The sequence below is a fragment of the Metopolophium dirhodum genome, chromosome 1 (assembly GCF_019925205.1).
Source record: "Metopolophium dirhodum isolate CAU chromosome 1, ASM1992520v1, whole genome shotgun sequence".
In the NCBI taxonomy this organism is placed as follows: Eukaryota; Metazoa; Arthropoda; class Insecta; order Hemiptera; family Aphididae; genus Metopolophium; species Metopolophium dirhodum.
In genome coordinates this window covers 23,585,971-23,607,467 of record NC_083560.1, presented here as the reverse complement: position 1 = coordinate 23,607,467, position 21,497 = coordinate 23,585,971, and the positions used below count along the sequence as shown (strand labels likewise).

The following is a 21,497-nucleotide window of genomic DNA, read 5'->3' as shown; positions in this document are numbered from 1 at the left end:
AGCGAGCTGCCGTCGCGGAAGAATTCGGCGACGTCGAAGGACAATACGGCGACGTCCTACCGGCTTCCGATGACATCCAAGTTCCAATCCACTTTCAGTGACGTCGGAACCTCTTCTGGTGATGTCCGACCAGATTTCGGTGACGTCGGACTCACTTCAGGTGACTCCCGTCCCGCTTCCGGTGACTCGCTCGACTCCAACTTGACCGCCACTGATGGCACGGTCTACATTCCATATTATGTTTGATTAACCGTTATTATTATGTTACATAATATTTGTTTTTGTACTTGTTTCGTAATATATCTATACTTGGTTATTAGAAAACTAAATGTGTTTTACAATTTTATTTATTATTTAATACTGTAATACATATGTTAGTGTCATGCAGGGTTCTCTCCAACTGTTTAGATCACTTACCACTAATTCAATATTTTTCCTTAAAACAAAGTTTTATCGGATAAACACGCTCGTTGAATTAATCCACGAAATCTACTGCTGGAGCCGACGCGCACGCTTTTCATAAAACTGGAACGATATAGATGCGACCATTCGCCGCGACATCGATGTCGAAACGCATAAACTATATTGTCTGTGAGTTATATTATAATATTACACAAACAGTCTGACGGTTGTGATGTGATCTTTTTAAAGGGCCACAAACCGACGAGTTTAAACCAGTTTTTCTTAAACTGTGTTCCGTGAACAAAAAATGTTAATTGCCGATTATCGCTATCTATGTTTTGTGTAGATAATTTTCTTTAGGGTTCCGCATAAAAAAATATTATTGTTTGGTGTTCCGAGGTCTAAAAATGTTTAAGAAACACTGATTTAAATGACGAAATTATTGCACTTTTTAGAATATTTTCTTCGAGCCCGCTGGTAAATCATCGCTGTATCTGCGCGCAGTTCATTAATAATATTAAATTAAATATTATATATATTATGGTCTCAAGATCACAGCATAATGTTTAATCAGTTATGGTATAATGAAAAATTAAATATTTACTTGTATGGGTCGCTAATTTCTTATCTTATCCGGTGCTAAGCACCCTAGATGGCTATAGGTGAGTTGCGGCCCGACATATCATTTACGTGTTGAAGATCGGTGAATTGCGGCCCGGTCATATTTTATCAATAAGTTAATTGCGGCCCGGGAAATTTATTTATTTTCAATTTTGTGCCGGCAGTATCGGCAGTATCTTATCTAAAGTAGATACCATAACGTCAATAGTTCAAACGAAAAATATTACTGTGTACATATTAGTCTGTTCACCACTTGAGTGTGTTATACAGTTTATTATAAGTGCGTTATGGAGTTCGTAAATAGTGAAAAATCAAAACCAATTATTCTCTACGAAGGCTACAAATTTCGTTTCCACAAAACACTAAAACACGATGTACAGAGGTGGCCTTGCAGTGTCAAAAGTTGTAAGTGCTTTTTAAAATTATCTCCTTTAAATAAAATAGTTGACAGTAATACTAATCATAACCACAATAAAAACGACGAAAAAGTCCTGAATAGGCAAATATTAAGTAATTCTCTGAAAAGAAAAGCCATAGAAGACATTTCTTGCAAACCTTCAAAATTAATTCGTTCATAATATTGAAGAAAGGCGATATATCGACTTTGACAACGAATGATTTATCATTAATTAGACACAATGTTCATCGTGCCCGTTCATTTGTACACCCCCCTCTGCCAAAATGCATTAAAGAATTACATGCTGCTTTAGAGTCTATGAATATCAAAACTAATATAGGTGAGCCATTTTTGTTTATCAACGACAAAGAAAATTGTATAATTGGTTTTTCTACTATACAAAACATAAAAGTGCTGTGCGATGTAAATAAATTTTACGTAGATGGAACTTTCAAAAGCTGCCCTAAACACTTTTATCAACTTTTTACCATCCATGGCCTAAAAAATGATGTATATTTACCTCTAGTGTTTTTTTTACTACCCGACAAGTGTAATACCACGTACAAGTGTGCATTTCAACATTTAATTTGCCATTCCATGTCCATTGGTCTAACGTGCTCTCCTACTGAAGTTGTTATAGATTTTGAACAAGCTATCCACAGTGCTGTAGCGGAAGTCTTCCCTAATGCTAAAATAAGTGGATGTCGATTTCACCTAGGGCAAAGTTGGTGGAGGAAAATTCAAAGTTTAGGACTCACGAAAATGTATAACACAAATACAGATGAAAGTTATTTTTTAAAATTTTTTTTTGGTTTGCCATTTTTGGACTCTGACAACGTCATTGATTGTTTCACGGATGACTTTTTAGCAATACTGCCCGCTAAAGATGATCGGGTTGTACAATTTACCGACTATGTTTTCGAAAACTATATATCCCCGGATGCTATGTTTCCCCCAAATATTTGGGCACAGTTCTCTGCTAGCTGTAACCGTACCACTAACGGCTGTGAAAGTTTTCATTCACACCTAAATTCATCGTTCTACTCTAGTCATCCTAACATCTATAATTTTATTGATGTGTTAGTAGAAATTCAATCAGAAACGTATATCAAATGTAGAAGCAATGGAATAAAAACGAAGAAAATATGTGAAAAAGAAGCATTTATAAGACAACAGATGACAAAGCTAGCACAAAAAGAAATAGAGCAGTTTGATTTCGTCAAATCATTAAGTTTTAAGTTTTTGCCCAACCAATAAATATTTTTTACATTTTTACATATTTTACATAAATATTAAAACTAATTTTACCATAAATTACCATACATTTTGCCATTTTTGCCATTTTTACAAAAAAAAACAAATTTAAATAAAATGTAAAATGTGGCCGCAACTCATACGTCTGTTTTATAAACATGGGCCGCAACTCGCACGTCTGTTTCATAAACACGGGCCGCAATTCGTACGTTATTTAGGGATCGGGCCGCAACTCACCAACACCGCCCTAGATGTGCACCGTCGCGGCGCCAACCCGCGCCGCCGCCCTAATTGTGTGAGTTCGGCCAATTTATTATAATAATTTTACTATCCACATCCGCTGTTTCCGCTATAATTTCAACTCTTGCCGTATATAATATACTACATTCCACAAAATATTATAGTGATCAATATAATATAATATGAAATTAACAGCTCCCACACTCACAAAATCGATTTTGGTTTTTGGTGTAACTCTAAAACAAATGAACGTACCTATATGCATGACATTTTCACTGGTTGTTAATATTTGCATTTTCTATACACGATAACATTTTCAAAATAATTTGATTTGTTTTGAACTGTTAAGGAACATTTTTAGTTTCCAACTTTAATACTCTTTTTTTCTATGAATGTCATAAACTTTATTTGTTGAGTAAAAATATTGTGTTAACTTGTAAATTATGTTAACTTGTTATAAGCGGTTTACGGACATAATCAATTTTTAGTTCTATAAAAATCAATAAAATTTTATTTGTTGGGTAAAAGAACGTGAAAATTTAATGCAATGCTCCTTGTATATTATTATAATATCAGTTGGAAAATACATAGGCACAATTTTTTTTTTATAAACATTTAAAGTTTGAATTTTGAGAAATTTGACGAAACTTAAAATTTAATTATTATTTTGTAGTTAAAACTTATATAGCTAAGGATTGAAAATTTAAAACAAGGTTCCACGTTAATAGGTTATATATAAATTACTTTATTCACAATAATATCATTTAATATATTTAGTAATATCATAGACTGACTGACCTATTAGCTCAGAATCGTATTTCGTATACAATAATATCATTGAATTCAAATTTAAGGGGATTCGATACCATGATTTTCTGTTTTTGTCGAACACACGCGCGACATAGTATTTTAGACGCGTTTTTTGCAAACATTCCAATTGATCTATTGAAGCGATAAGAATTCTGAAAACAGATTTAAATTCGTCGTCAAGTCTACTTAAAATCGACTTTCTACATAAAAAACGTGGAATCAGCTACGAAATATTTAATTATTATCTTGTCTTCTTGGTTCTGAACTACTTAATTAATTTATTTACACACTAGGTACTACAGTCAACAATACGTCAATACACCTCCAGAAAGCATATTATATAACTCAATAACTGTGTACTGTAGAGCGTTTTAAATTATGACACTTCTAACCACAACTCTAATTGAATATTAATTTTATGAGTTGAATCGTGTGAAGAAATAATTAGTGTTAAAATGATTGGTATACAGTATACTTGATTGCAATTTGTTTTATAGCTTAATTAGCTATATGATATGTTGAACTAGTTCTTTTCAAAACCAAATCGTACCTATAAATAAATTATGAATATAATATAAAGTTAGTTCATAAATTATATTCTTAGCATTATTCACTTATAATCTATTTTATAAGTATCCGGCCCCCATACCATTTTTCATTAACCCGTGCTAAATTTCAATTTAATTTATAAAAATATAAAATTTTAAGATTTTTCTGTATTTTATTTTAATATACTTATAAAATTATTAAAATTGATATAATGTTTAATGTAAAACGTAGAAATAAATTCTTATCTAGTACCAATTGAACTATTAAATGTAAATAATATTATATTATAATAGTTAACATTAGGTAGTTTTAATATTATATAGGGTATAGTTAACATTAAGTAGTTTTTTTTGCTTTCTATGTTCTCTGTCCCGTTAGATTTTTGCAAATTTAAAATTGGCCCTTTAGTAACATTGAGTTGCCCATCCCTGATCTACAAGTATATACTGGCGTACCGTAGGTCAGTATGAATAGGTATAAGAATAAGACATATTACGTATAGCTATTAAAATTAATATAAAATTTGTTTTTAAATATTGTCATTAGATACGTCGGTATAGCAATAATAATATTAAAACCGCCAAATAAATGATAATTTTTTTGTTGTCATTTTTTAGTATGAATGCGGTGATAGACGAGCCCTGGTACTTTTGGAAGAAAAAAACAGTCTTAGCCGATGATCTTGTTATTTCTTCTCGTAATTAAGTAATTGTTACGTGGTGGACTATGCCAGATGCCTGCAACATATTAGAACTCTGACCGGTGGTCCACCGCTGGTAGCAGTTGGCTGTTTGTACAAATAATATTTAAAAGCATGCCTACATGTCGCATGGCAAAATGGAGCTCTACTATTTTTATTGATTTTTTTTGGTATACTTCAACTATTTTTTTTTATCTGGACGGGGGACAGCAAAAACTAAATAATTGTGGAGTGGATTTATAATGTTGTGAATGATTAATTGTACCTAGTGAATTTTCAATGTTTTACCCGGGTTGCACTAAACATTTAATGATTCAATAGTGAGTTAATGGTCACTTAAACAAAATTTAGTAGCCCACGATTGATCGATTAAATTTAATAAATTGTTCAATAATTTGTTATGCAACACAACATAAATATTTTTCTATTATTTCTATGGACTAACGTGTTGACAATTTATTGACATAATATGCGTCTGAATTAAGATATTATCACTTATATTTATAATTTGTTTTATTTCCTACTGAAATATGTACTTATTGTACCTATGTATTATTTTATAAAAATGGGAATTATAATAATATCAAAAAAAGTATTTTTTAAGTGCTAGAACGAATGATATTAAATTGGGGACAATTTGGAAAAATATAAAAATCCTCATTCACTTATATAGTTAAATATTACAATGATATTTGGAAGATAATAAGGCTAAAATTATATAACTAATCTGAAATGTTGTATTCGAAATTTAGGAACTCATCCCCACCGTTTCGGGGCCTCACTGTTCTGTCTCAAATCATTTTGCACTTGGGATGCAGTTATTAAATCGTTGGGTGGAGGTCCTATACTTAATAATTCCTAATTCGAGCACTGGCTATTATTTGACGTGGTAAGTTTGTACATCGCCAGGGACGGATTGGAATTTCGGACCAGCCCGGGAAAATACTTTTTTACCGGTCCACTATTTGTTGGGAGATTGGAGGCAACTGGCAAGTGTACCTTACTGAAGATCCTCTTCCTTTACTTTCGTGGGTTTTACGGCTCTTCTGTATTACGGTATCCAAGTGATCTTTCATTTGAAAATCAAATTTCGCTAAAAACAATATGATTTCTAAAAAATTTCTTTACAAGTTTAAATATGTTTGAACCTATTCCTTTTTTAGTTGTGCCAGTGAATCTGGCGCCCGATTTACCACTCAGCAGGCATTCGTATAAAAATTATCGACTTGGTACAACACAGAAATGGTGGCAAACTGAAAATCGCCGGTTACAAACTTACCTACGGTAGCATATAAGCTGCAGTATTACGTTTGTGATAACATTATACAATTATCAATAGTTGTTTATAATGTATATGACTCGTGAAAGTGAATATTGCTCATTTGTTCAACATTACCTAGTCAGTAATTAACATTTTCAATTATTACGATTTTAAACGTGTATTTTATTTTTTGTATTGAAGAGAAAAATGTGTAGGTACCTACAAGAAACAAGAACTTGATCAAGTGATGGAATGTCGCTTCTATATTGTTCTGTGCTATTAGTCTATAGCAAAACAAACCTTTGTTGTTGATATACTAATATAATAGTATCATACTTACACCTAAATTTTTTTTTAAACAATTTTATTAAAATGTTATGAATATAACTGTATGTTTAAAATTAAAATATAACAAGATTACTTATGTATGAAAATTGAAAATAAATACATAAAGTGTATAAATAAGCAACTATATTAAAAATATAAATAACTTATCTAATGTACCTACCTAATATTATGTTTTTTTTTATATTATTATTTAATGAGATTTGAACAATAAATATTATATTTAATATGTTATGTTAATAATACCAACATTGTATACAATTTAAACTGTCATAATAATGGTAAGGCCAATAACAATATGATGTAAATAAAACAAAGACCTAACTATTAATTCAATAAATTGGTTATATTCTTAAGTTTATTATTTTTGAAAGTAATTTTTTTAAATTATATTTTACAATTATCCCATATACACAACTGCTTTCTACAAACCATATCAATAATATGCATAATTTATTTTCTTATGCCAAATTTAGTTTTAATTAAATATACATTAGGTATCTATGTAGGTTACTTTTTTTAATACTAAAATTTACTTATTTATACATTTATAATATTAAAAAAGGTGGATAAGTGGATGTCGCTCTGCTGTACAGTAGGTTACAAGTGGGTCACTGTAATGGATGGTGTTAAATTTGAATTCAATGATATAATATCATTGTATAAGAAAAACGATTCTGAGCGGAAACGGTCAGTCAGCCTATGATATTACCAAGTATATTTGATGATATTATTGTGAATAAAGTAATTTATATATAACCTATTTACGTGGAACCTTGTTTTAAATTTTCAATCCTTAGCCATAAAAATTAAACATTTTATACAATTTTAACTACAAAATAATTAATAAATTATAAATTTGATAAATGTTGTCAAAATTTGAACTTTAAATGCTTATAAAAAAAAATTGTGCATATGTATTTTTAGTATTTTTCAACTGTTATTAGAACGATATATAAGGAGCCTTATATTAAATTTTCACGCATTTTTACCCAACAAATAAAATTTTATTGATATTTATAGAAAAAAAAACTAAAAAAATTGAAAACTGACAATGTCTGTAAACAGCTCAAAAAGAGTCAAAATATTTTCAAAATTTTATGGTGTATAGAAAATGCTAATATAAACATTCAGTCAAAATTTCATATCCCTACGATCATTTGTTTTAGAGTTACAGCGAAAACCAAAATCGATTTTCTTGAAAACAGATTTTGCGTAAAAATTCCCATTTTTCCTTAATTTTTCTTTTGATTTTCATATCGCTAACTACTGGGAAATTTTTACTTTTGACCCCCCAAAGTTTCAACTAGATTCACTTTCCTATCAGAAAAGTTACTGTTGAAGAAAATCCAAGCACTTTTACTGTCCTAAAAGGTGAAAAAATAAAAAATAAAAAAAAAACACACATCATTGTAAAATCAATAAATTCATCGCTTCGCTCAGAATCTAAAAGTAATGAATTATCATTTTTAATTTTTAAAGAACTAATAGATCTGAACGAATACATGTTATATTCTCAATACAACCTCACACCATAAGACAAAGAATCTAGGTAAATATGTTGAAATAGATTTTATTTGCTTGTAAAATAAATATTAATAACATATTAATTATATAATTTTTGTTTTTAGAAATTCATACTTTATTGGATTGGCAACTGAGTGTGAATCAATATTATAAGGACCGGAAAAATAATGGTCACCAATGAAAATGTACAGATATCAATAATTATTTAAATTTTTATAGACTTTTATCAAAATTATTTAAATTAATTATTATTACCATCTGCAAATGGTTTACAGTTGGACTATCTAAGTGGTATATGTGCAGAGATTTTACTAACACAAATGGATACTTAATATTATCTTTCTATAAAATCGTTTGCCAACTTACATTATGGTACGGAGATCTCTTAAGTTCTGAAGCACTCATCAATAAACAGTTTTTGTATGATATATAGTATAGAACTTAATTATTTACATACCTATTGATATATATAATTAATAATGATTAATATTTTCAGAGAAATGGTTAAAGGTGATGATTTCTTATCATTATAATGTGAAAAATGTGTTGAGATTATTTCCTATAATGACCTTCCTGCTCGATTTGAGGAAAAAGTAAGCTAACAAAATAAGAATTAAGTTGTTGAAGTACTTGTATTTTATTGTTGTAAGGATAATCAACTCTCCTAGCATGTACATTAATTCATATAATATAATTTTATATGTACAGTTGCAACTTAAAGTGACTATACTGGAATTGTGTGTTTTATAAAATAACATAAATATGTGGATATGGGTGTAATGGGGATCATTATAGATATTACACAGTTGGCGGAAACTAGGCTTTACAGATATAGCTATAACAGTTAATGTTAATCATTAAGTTTTAAGTATTAAATCTTTTATTAATTACAAAGCCACCATGGTACCTATAAAAAAATTTATATTTCAAACAATTAGCAATAAAATCAATCCTGTGTAGATATGAATAACAAATAGTAAGTTAAATAAAATTTAACTAAAGTGTACCTGTCTATAACAAATATAATTATCAATAAATAAATACTTATGTAACTAGTACAGTATATTATCAAAATATTGAAACTATACAATTTGATTCAGATTCTCTTCAAATATGTAGATCTACATATGAAAAATCCAAACCTACAATGGAACGTGATTCCATATTTTTAGTAGGGTTTCTCAAACAATTGATTCAATTAGGTATATTTTATTATATTTTATTTTAATTATATTTATTTCTTGTTGTAGGCCTTTGAATGTGTTATTAAATGGGTAAAACATGTTTTGGATTGTAGAAAAATGTATTAATGGAACATATGTACTAGCCAGTATTAGCATCAACACCTTGATGTTTAGTAAATAACTTAGTTCAAGTACCACTTCTGAAAAATAATCCTATATGTAAATGTTATTTTTATAAATATTCATTCATTACGAACTCATATATTTTTTGATATTATTTATAATTTAGTTAATGATTTTGTATTAGAAGCTTTTCAATTTCTTTTACAGAAGTCAGTTCAGCATTTTGCCATTCCAAATACCATTCGGTGTAGAGGTTTTTGATGTTAGTGTTCAAAAATGGGTAGCTAGTATTACTACAAAGTGATTTGCGGTGGTTATACTCAATAATCGTTTGTATAAAGTTAATATTTTAAATCATTTAATTTTATGATCCCACACATGAACTTCCCAGTTGAAGAACTTTCTGTATGTTATGAAGGTGTTAATATTATAGAATTTTTGGAATGTGTTATGTATGCTATCAGTGTTAGCGATGGATCAACATTTCTTAACAACATTGAGGCCTGTAGACAAATGATGGAGTATGGTCTGTTATTGCTAATATATTTCTCGATACATACCTTGTGAATAAAATAATATTCATTCTTTTAAATTATTAATCTCTGTAAAAAAATATTGAATTTGAATAATATTTTTATTTAGGAGTAGTCGAATCAGATGGTTTATTGTATGTGATTGATGGAGAAACAAATAAATCTGAAGAATTAACGAAGTACTATAGAATTGTACAGCCTAACACCAATATCTTGTCCATGGAAACATTGTCAAGAAGTAACATTGACTTCTGTGTGTTTAGTTGAGTAATCGTTAATAGGCCACCACATTTAATATCTAATTAGCATTAACCCATCAGCGCCGAGAATTCTTATTTTTTTATTTTTGTACTTTTTTCGCCATAAGTAGGTACATATATCATACATTAATGTAAGAAAACAAAAAAAAATTTTACATACGCCAAGTTTGAGATTTTGCGTGTCACCATATGGGTACACTCGGCTATTACCCAATTTTTTTTTTTCATTAAAATATTGTTTTGAAATAATAACTATTTTATTTTTTTCACCAAATTTTTTTTAATTTTAATAAAAACAATATCTTATATATATATGCATAGCGCAATAAAATATTAAAATAAAACATTAATCATCAATTATAATACTATTTACTATGATATGAAGCAAAGCACATTACACATAATCCAATATTGCATTTTAAACACTGTGTACGTCCTTTGGACGTACAATTGTCGGCCCCACATCTTCTCCTCATACCATTGGCAACTGGTATTATTAAATGATCTCTCCCATTATACCGTGCAGCATCAGGGATTTTAGCTGAAGGTCCTGGTCGTTTTGGCAAATTTCTGTAGGTAATCAAATATGTTTTCACGATATCACGTCTGAATTCAAGTTGAGATAGATTGCCACCAGATTTTTTGTGAAGGATCCAAGCATTTTGTATTGATACATCGATAAGCCAAGTAAACAAACACCACCACCATTTCTTTCCACGTAAACCAATTCTATATCTGTTTACATTCTCGTCCATTAAATCAGTACCACCCATAAATTGATTATATTGACCAATACAAAGAGGTCGCTGAACAATTATGGTTTTTTTTTCTTTTCTGGAAAATCGTTTGACTCCTGATGTAGGTATACTTCCAAAACACGTAGAAGCTACTGTTATGACATAATTGTCTAACCATCTTGAATAATGAATGCCATTATTTTTGTCCAATATATATTCAAAAGTTCCTCTATCTTTTTTTTTTCCAAGCTGTTTTTTCTGTAAGTTTTATATTTTTTGGTAATCGATTAATACGTATCGTCCCCGTACCATTGTAACCATTTGCCGACAAAAAACGTAAAAGTGTTTGGTTAGTAAATAAATTATCAAAAAAAAATGTATATGGTAAATTCATTTTTTCGGTTGGAAATTCTTTCAGCATTTCGTAAAACGGAGCAGTGCATTTGCCAAAGTATAATTGAATTTCAGGGGTTGTATTCGGATTATTACCCTGATAAAAATCAAAATTAACAAGGTAACCTGAAGCTGTATTTATACACCATGCTTTAAATCCAAACCGTATTGGCTTTCCTCTAATGAACTGCTTACAAGAATGCCGTCCAAAATATATAATCATGCTCTCGTCATAATTTAGTTCTTGTTCAGTAACAAAGTGTTTTAAAAAACGATTTTTTAAAAGATTTTTTAAAGGCTTTAACTTATAATATTTATCAGAGTTTATATTAGAGTTATCTGCACAATGCAGTATACGACAAATTTCTTCAAATCTATCGCGGCGCATACAATCCCGTACAATTATATTTTGCATATCAGGAGAACTATCCCAATAAAAGCGACGTCCAGGCAATGTATTATAGCCAGACAAAATCAATATACCAATAAAACATTTTATTTCGTCTGTAGACAAATTAGTATTTGTAAAACCTTTATAAACTGCATAGTTCAATGATTCAGTTATGAGCAACTTAATTACTTCGTCATCAAAAAATAGCTCAAAAATATGAGTGGGTGACATTCCAGAATAAAACGAATAATTAGGTTTTGGAAAAGTACCATTGAATTATAGATTACCTCGAGTCCATTGTGGCTGTTCAATAGTTGGAAATGTAAATTCTTGATGTGTGAACTGAGGGTCAGCAATAGATTCTTCATCATTTATTAGAAAATCGCCCACTCGTTGTCCATTTGTAAGCTCGATTTCCACAGATGCTTGTAATTGCCGGCCACATAAAATATCAACAAATCCTCCATCTTCGTCACCAGAATCTTCATCGGTTATTTCATTTGGGTCAGGAGGTTCAATGTATATATTTGCTGCATCCAAATCGTCAAAATCATCTAAAATATTCAAAGCATCTTCGACTGTAAGACCGTCTCTGGAAAAATAATATATAATACGTCAATTGCATAGTCATAACTAGGGCTCGGATGTTGTTGCACTAAAAATGTTATAAAATTGATTGCATTATTGCTGTGAAAAAAACCCAAAATTGCACTTAAAAATTGCAATAAAAAAATATTTTGTTCCAAAAAAATTTAAAAAATATATTAAAAAATTATTTTATGAAATGGATTAAGTCATTTTATTAAGTAATATTAAAAAGTTTTATTAGGTAGGTTTTAAACGAGTAGATAATAAAAAGATTCAAATTCAAACTCTCGTCAGTTGTCATTAAAAATCTGGTAAATTGTCCGGTCTTCTTATTTTTTCAGGGACCTATAAATAATTTTATCAAAATTTAAAACTTTTTATTTAAACTATTTTTATTTTTTTTTTAAAAAAACTTTACCTTACCTTAAAAATTATTGCACTGTACTATAAACGACTTCTTCAGGTTCTCAAACTCGAAAGACCTTCGATTAGAAGACAACAAATTCTTGTAGATTGAAAAACTGCGCTCGACGTCGACCGAGGTTATTGGTGCATATTTAAAATAAATGAAGTCTTGAATAGATAATTCTTCTGGTAATCCTTCTATTACAGTTGTTTCATCGATCAATATATTAGATATTTGTTGAATAAATTCAAAACCTTTATTTTTCGCCAGGACGTTTTTAAACTTTTCATTAATTAACATGCCGGTGTTTCCTGATACTGAATTTAATTTTTCACTAACATTTCTGACTATTTCAATGCTTGTTGCTAATGGAAGTCCTTGATTTTCCAATTTTTCTATTGTGTCAGGTAAATATCCAAAGTTTGTATGAATATATACTAAATCCGTTTCCAACGACGGATTATTCAATATTTTTTGAGCTTCTTTAATTGAAATAGCATCGTTTTGATTGAGCTCTAGTACGATATTTTTTATTTCTTGAAAATAGGTACAGTAATAAGAGGCAGCTCTTAGCCATGTACCCCAACGAGTAATAATAGGCTCAGGAGGTAATGGTACATTCGGGGCTCTATTTTTAAAAAAAAATACACGAGCCGGGCATTTCAAAAATATTTGTTTTACCTTAGAAATTAATTTGTCAACTTTGGTAAATCGTCCTCTTATTTCTTCAGCAACTCTATGTACACCATGTGCTAGGCATGTAACATGGACCATTTTAGAATAAAGCGCGCCAATTGTTTTTCCTGCTTTGACCATGTACGGCGCCGCATCACTAAGGAATAACAATACATCATCATGGCGTATACCATCAGGCCAAAGAAGAAACATGGATTGATCAAAGACTTTTGTGATTGTCGAATAATTTGTCTTCTCGAGCATTTCTGAGTTTAAAAGATAAACTTGACCAGGTTTGTTGACTTCCAATGTACCTATAATGACGTTGGCTATGTATCTACCTTGAACGTCGGTTGTTTCATCCACTGAAACCCATATTTTGTGTCCGACAATATTAGATCTGATTTTGTTCATAGTTTCTACATAAATATCATTCACGTAATTTTTACGCAAAGTGCTTTCATCGGGAATTTCTTTGTTGGTATATTTTTCCATAAACAAACAGAAATCCTTGTTGTTAACTTTATTTAAAGGAATATTTGCAGATAACAATGCCTTGCAAAGATCTTTCGAAAATGTACATTTTTTTGAGTATAACGTTACTTGTTGCTGTATTTTTGAGGTTGTTGCGTTTTGATGACGATTTACGGAACGGGTGTGTTTATTGGTTTTTAAGTGTTGTGTAACTATGTATCTTCTTTCAGCAGATACTCGAGTTTCACATAACTTGCAAAATAAAACTGAACCGTCACTCGAAAATATGTTTTCCCCAAACTCATCGACATATTTGTTTAATACGTTCTTCATCGATGGCTTACTTTTCGGCATTTTGACGAACAAATTAGAAAAAAAAATACAAAATAGTGTGTACTGTGCGGTGTTAGCGAAATACAGTGCGATACTGAACTATTATAAATTGAAACATGCATTTGTCCCAACATTTTATCATTGTATAACAGTCAAGTCGTTATTCTTATCTTGTTATTGACTGCAAGCCTAAAAATACTTCCCGTAGTCATGTTATAGCGTAAGACCGCGCTATCTACTAATTAAATGGTTTTTCCAGTTACCGCCGACGACGACGGTCAAATAAGCCGTCACGAGTCACAACCAACAAAGCCCGACATAACCATAGATTAAACCTGTATAATCTAACAAAAAAAAGTGAAAACACAAAAAATACATAAAATTGTATTGAAAATGTATTGAAAATGACGACAATCAACAAAATTGCAATAAAATTGAAAAAATATCAAAAATTGCAAAAAGTTGCACTTAAATTTTTTTTATATTAATTGGTACTCGTTTGAAACAAATTTATAACCTACTTAGCAACGAATCCGAACATTAGAAAAAAAGTTGCAAATGCAACAACATCCGAGCCCTAGTCATAACATATAAGACGAATGGGCCCATATGGTGACACCATACTAAACAAATGATAACTCATAGTAGAAATAACAAATCGGAAAAAAATGATCAGAAAAATGTTTCTAAGAATATATTAGATGCAAATAATGTATCACCCATGCATTAATTATAATAGTTTATACTTAATGTAGCCGAATACCGGAAAAATCAAAAAAATCGCTCATTTTAAAACTGTGGTTGAAGTAATACACCGTCAATAAACACTGTTTACAAATAAACTGTTAAACATAATACCAAAAATGAAGTGCAGATAACATGAAATCTGATGCAATAATAATACATGAAATATATCTATACGGATTTCCCCAATCATGTTGTAAAAATAGCAATACGGGTGTACCCATATGGTGACGCTCGGCGCTAATAGTCTTATTAGTGGTTGTAATAATACACACATATGACTAACTTTTGATAAAACATATATTTATTACAACAATTTTCGTTTTTTTTTTTTGTGAATGTTCAATAAAAAGTGTCTGGTATAATTTAAATCAACTATTGCTCAAGTTAAATAAATACAGATTATATTCAGTAGGTTTATTCGTAACACCAAATAATAGTTTTTTTCTCTACAATATTTTGCTCTATATTTCAATACGTATTTTTATATAGAAGTGCACAATAAAATGAAGAAGAGTCAGTAAACTGTATATCAAGAAAAAACTATGGTCTACATTATCACAACACATAGGCACCTTCATTCAATATCATAAGCATTAAGTTTAAATTTTTATAGTGAATAATAGGTACATGGATATTATAAAATAACAAACTTTAATAACAAAATAACCTTTTATTGCATATTGCCTATGCTATATAATTACGTTGGAAAAATTAAATATTTTAACTAATTTTTAAGCAATATACCAATTATTACTAAGAAGTTAGATCCTACATTATATCGCACTTGAATAAATTAAATTTTTTTTTACTTAGCTAATTGTTTACACTAAGTTTACGAATTAAATATACGAATTGAAGAAACTAAATAATATTGTATGATTCACCTCGGTTTAGTACATGAGGCACGAGTTAAATATTTTAAAACCAATTAAAAAAAATGTGGGTAAGTGGATGTTGCTCTGCTGTACATTAGGTTACAAGTGGGTCACTGTAATGGATGGTGTTAAATTTGAATTCAATGATATAATATCGTTGTATAATAAAAGCGATTTTGAGCGAAAACGGTCGGTCAGCCTATGATATTACCATGTATATTTAATGATATTATTGTGAATAAAGTAATTTATATATAACCTATTTACGTGAAGCTTTTTTTCAATGTTCAATCCTTAGCTATAAAAGTTGAACATTTTATAAATTTTTAACTACAAAATAATCATTAAATTATAAATTTGATAAGTTTTGTCAAAATTTTAACTTTAAACAGTTTAAACGCTTATAAAAAAAATTTCGCGTATGTATTTTTAATATTTTTCAACTGCTATTGTACCAATATATTATCAGGAGCATTGCATTCAATTTTAACGCTTTTAACCGCTTTTAACGAACAAATACAATTTTATTGATATGTATAGAAAAAAAAACTAAAAAAATTGAAAACTGACAATGTCCGTAAACAGCTCAAAAAGAGTCAAATCATTTTCAACATTTTTCGTATATAGAAAATGCTAATACAAACATTTACTTTTGACCCCCCAAAGTACCAACTAGATTCACTTTCCTATCAGAAAAGTTACTGTTGAAGAAAACCCAAGCACTTTTATTGTCCGAAAAAGTGATGACAGACACAAAAAAAAATAAAAAATAAAAAAACACACATTGTAAAATCAATACATTCATCGCTTCGCTCAGAATCTAAAAATGATTTTTGTTTTTACTTTTTAGTAATCTATTTTATTCATTCATCTATTTTTAATTTAAGTATTTTCTTTAATATTAAGTATGTAATTATTAAACTACACATACTATGAAAATATAATTATAGATATAATAAATTATAAAATATTCTCAGCCAGACAAGTGATGATCTAGCAGAGTTCTGCAGATGTTTTAAACATCTAAATTAATTAATTAAGGTTAAATATGATTTAAACAACACAAAAAATATTCAGTTTTATAGTAAATTATTTTAATCATGACTTTAATACATAAAGAATTTATATCTGTACCTATAACTTATAAGTACCTGTCAGTAACTCGTATTTATTATTATTTTTTTTGTGACAAACTATAATAGCAAAATAATTTTTTATTGCATATTACCTATATTATATAATTACGTTGGAAAAAATGAAATATGTTAACTCTCATAGCTCCCCTTTATGTTTACATCTGTTAATAATATATAATAAAATTACTATTTATAACCAACGAATAAATAATAGAATATTTATTGTGTACATACCTACAATTATTTACCAAATTTTTTTTTATTATAATACACCAACGAATAGTAGCAAGATTGTCATTGATTGTAGTCACATTTATATGGAATATTATAGCCTACAGATAATTAACTATATAGGTAGTAGTTGTGCCGTGCATCAGATAATATAAAGTACATTAACATTTTTTAGACCTTATCTAATTTTCAAAATAATTTTGATATTTTATATTCTGAGCGGAGCAATAAATGTATTGTTATTACAATGATGTGTTTTTTTTTGTATTGATTATCACCTTTTGAAACAGAAAAAATTCTTCAATTTTCTTCAACAGTGTCTTTTCTGGCAAAAAAGTTAATCTAGTTCATAGTTTGTGGGGTCAAAAGTTCCCAATAGTTTTCAAAAGCGTCAGGAAAAACGAACAAAAATTAAGGAAAAGCTACAAACCCAATTTTTGAAAAAATTGATTTTGTTTTAATGTAACTAAAAAAATTACCGAGTATAAATGACTTTTTTATTGAATGTTTATACTAGCAATTTCTATGCACCATAACATTTTCAAAATATTACGACACTTTTTGAGCTATATTTATCTACGCATAAGAATATTTTGAGTTTTAATAGTTTTTTTAAACTATTGTCGTTACAAACTTTTTTGGTTGGTCAAAAAACTTGAATATGTAATACAACGTTCCTCATAAGTTTATGTTAGTGGAAATTTAAAAAAAAGTTGAAAGTCAAAACACAATAATTTTTTTATCGGCACCTGAATTTAAAATGTTGACAAAATTCATGAAAATCACTAATTGACTAATTTTATTGTTTTGAGTGAGGAATCCATAAAAATGTATCTATTTATATATAAGCTTTGAAAATTTAATTCAAAATCTCAATTAAGTTTTCCTACATTTAACAAAAAAATAAACATTTACCGGAAAGATAAATTAATTTTTTTACGAGATTTTGGAGCTAGGCATTATTAAAATCTAATAATCTTTGATACTTGCAATTCTCATCAAAATATGTTTATTTTATCATTTTATATACACGATAAATTTTTCAAAATATTTAAAGTCGTTTTGAGTTATTTATAGACATTTTAAATTATCAATTTTTTAGTTTTTTATTCTATAAATGTCAATAAAAATATGTTATTCGTAGTGTCAAAAAGCTTAAAAATTCAACACAAGGTTCCTCATAAGTACCTAGTTGTAATAGTAGTTGAGAAATATTAAATATAGGTTTGTTTTTTTTTTGTATGAATACCTATTTAAAGTTCAAATTTTGACAACATTTATCAAAAGCTCGAAGATTTTCAAATTATTTTGTATTAATAACAAAATCGATAGGAAGACTTTTTTTCTATGTTAAATGTAGGAAAACGTTAGGGGAATCTTGTATAACATTTTCAATATGAATTAATGAAACTTATGAATTTCTAATTTGAAATAATTAAACAATTTTCGTGATTTTAATGAATTATGTAAATTAAATTATGTAAACATTATGTTCAACTTTTTTTTTAATTTCCACTTACAACAACTTATGAGAAACGCTATATTACATTTTCAAGTTTTTTGACCGAGCATAAGATATTTTTTCGACAATACCTAATTGAAAACAACTAATAAAACTGGAATATTTCTTATGAATATATATGATAGCTCAAAAAGAGTCGCAAAACTTCGAACATTTTATGGCATATAGAAATCGCTAATATATACATTCAGTGAACATTTCATGTATCTACGGGAGTCAAAAACTGATTTTGTGTAAAAATTCCCGTTTATCCCTAATTCTTTATTCCAGGTGCTTTTGAATACGACTGAGCGCTTTTGAGCTGCCCAATGCACCAACTGGTTTCACTTTCCCAGCAGAAAGATACAGAAGTTGAAAATTGAAGCATTATTTTGAATACTTATCTTTTTTACTGATACAAACCTATGTTTGTAAGATCAAAATATTCATCGCTCTGCTCAGAATCGAATAGCATTAGCATAGACAAATCTTTACTAGAGGCTATTTGGTTCTAAAGCCGTCGACTCTGCGGATATGCCAAAGATATTCTATATAATAATATTTAAATATATATCTGATATCAACCACAATATAGTAAATTGTTCATAAAATGTTGAACGTCCTTGTTCCTACCTACCGTAAAATGTGATGATTTCGGTTATGTGGGGTGACTTATTTGGTATTCCTATCCCAATTCGGACTAGAAATAATGTATTAATAAACTTATATTTGACCCAATTGCTTATCTCTCCCCCCTTAATAAGTTTATAAAATTATAATTAACTGTAAATATGAATCAAAATATCAAATAACACAACTATAAAAAATGTTTTATTTTTAAAATAAATTGTGTATAAATAATAATGGAGTTTGAATGTTATTATGTTATATTTATCAATTTAATACATTATTTACGTACTGAGCATATAAGGAATTTTGTAGTTCTAATTTATTTTGTATTATTAAATCTAAGAATTTAAAATGAAAATTTTTTAGGAATTTCTAACTTAAAATAATTTGCAAATTTTCGTGATTTTTACGCCTCTTGTAAAAATTTAAACTTTAAATGATTATAAAAAAAAATGTGTCTATATATTTTTAATATTTTTCAACTACTAGTGTAACAATATATCATTTACTTTGTATTATATTTTCAAGCTTTTTGTTAAAACAAATAAAATTTAATTGATATTTATAGAAAAAAAACTCCGTAAACAATGTCCGTAAACAGTTCATAACAAATGAATATGTTATCGTGTATTGAAAATGCTAATATAAACGACCATTCATTACCATCTGTGTGACGGGGAGTTATAAGACCATTCCCTCGGGGGTTGTTACACCTTTAGCCATTTATCGCGAGGGCGGCTCCTTCACGCCTATGTGACACGGGCACGTCCCTCCGGCGGGTTAGACCAGGGCGCCCTGGCGACAGACTGGTTGTCCCCCGTCGGCTACTCTCTTACAGTGTAGATCGGTGGGTTTCGTTTGAACCGTGTCGGCGAGTGCTGGATTCGACCCAGTCAAATAGCTCCACTTCTACTAAGGTGTTACTCCCACAGCCCCCGCGAGGCCATCCACATAAGTCGCGAACGCGCGGCCGGCGAGCGCGAGCACGCGGGGTACACGCGCGCGTCAGCCGGACGCACGCCACAAAGCTCGACGGGCACTGATACCGTTCGGGCGTTAGCAATGTCGGGTTTTCAGTGGGGCTGTCCTCGTCGCCCGCGAGATGAGATTTAAGAATCCAGAGTACTCACAACGACTCTTTTCCCACTAGCATCGGCATCGGAACAGTTCTTACGCTGCCGCGGTGCTACCTATTTTTGAGTGGTACGGTTTTCTTTTTCCGGGTGCCGTGTCCGTACCGAATGTTTGGATTTCAGTGCTTGTCGGTGGGTGTCCCCCAGCCGGACTTCCATCTTGCACGTATTCGCACACGAGTTGGTCGGGCCTGTGTGCTCTCAGTCAGGTTCGTGCAAGAAGCGCCAGCGCGCCCGCAGAGGTCCGCGCATGCTTCACCCGCCGCGAGCTGGCGCCTCTCGCCCAAGCCCACTGGTTTGTCGCAGGTGGTATGGTACCCCCCACTCGGGTAGTTTGTTCCCGTGTGGAAAGGAAGGTGCCCTCCATCACCTCGGTCATCCTTATTCGGGGACCCACGTCGAGGTCTTTTGACCTGATCATGAGGACCTGCGCTTGGCAAGCTGCCCATCTCTGGGGTATACTGTTGGAGTAGCTGGTCTGCTGAAAACTGCCTAGCCAGTCCTCTTTTCCTTCATTGATGACCCTTCGCCCGTCGCCACCGGTAAGTCTCTGAGACCACTTCTAGGTGATTCCTATTACCCCGGGAAGCTCTGTTTGGAGATGCGCCCTCCACTGGTGTTGAGATCGGAACGGTGTCCTCAGGTGGCCCGGGGGTGCGAAGATGCCTTCCGGCCTTTCGTCATCCGCCCAGTCCTGTACCCAGGCAGGACCTCGTCAGCCGCGGTCTCAATCCCGCGGCTCTTTTTTGCTCCGCACGATTCTGCACAATCATGAGTGAGCTTTTCGTGAGGGCGCTCGAGGGTATAGCCTTGTTCGGGCACCCCCCCGCCTTCCTACCCATTTCAGACCTTTTGTGACTTAGCGTTGTTGTGAACCCCTGTCTGTATGCTATACACAGTATGATATATAGTAATAGTATAATATAGAATAGTGTGTAAGCATATTAATATGTGAACAGGCAGAGTCACACGGGCTAAGGGAATTCGCTGTGTGGACAGTTTTGAACCCGAGCGAGCCCCTACCGTGTCTCACTGTCTGTA

General features: G+C 30.7%; 2 protein-coding genes across 2 annotated transcripts; one reads left to right on the top strand and one right to left on the bottom strand.

Annotated features, from left to right (window-relative positions):
* The first annotated feature begins 2,017 nt into the window (after positions 1 to 2,017).
* Positions 2,018 to 9,717, top strand: LOC132934535 (uncharacterized). Its single transcript, XM_061000853.1, has 2 exons — positions 2,018 to 2,628; positions 9,621 to 9,717. The coding sequence occupies exons 1-2, from the start codon at positions 2,018 to 2,020 to the stop codon at positions 9,715 to 9,717; spliced, it is 708 nt and encodes a 235-aa protein (XP_060856836.1).
* Positions 9,718 to 12,606: 2,889 nt separating this feature from the next.
* LOC132940494 (uncharacterized) lies at positions 12,607 to 13,502 on the bottom strand. The gene is made up of 2 exons (XM_061008142.1): positions 12,739 to 13,502; positions 12,607 to 12,660 (listed from the first exon to the last, which is right to left on the bottom strand). Exon 1 carries the CDS (start codon positions 13,493 to 13,495, stop codon positions 12,740 to 12,742), a length of 756 nt encoding a protein of 251 aa, XP_060864125.1. The 5' UTR covers positions 13,496 to 13,502; the 3' UTR covers positions 12,607 to 12,660; position 12,739.
* Positions 13,503 to 21,497: the final 7,995 nt, after the last annotated feature.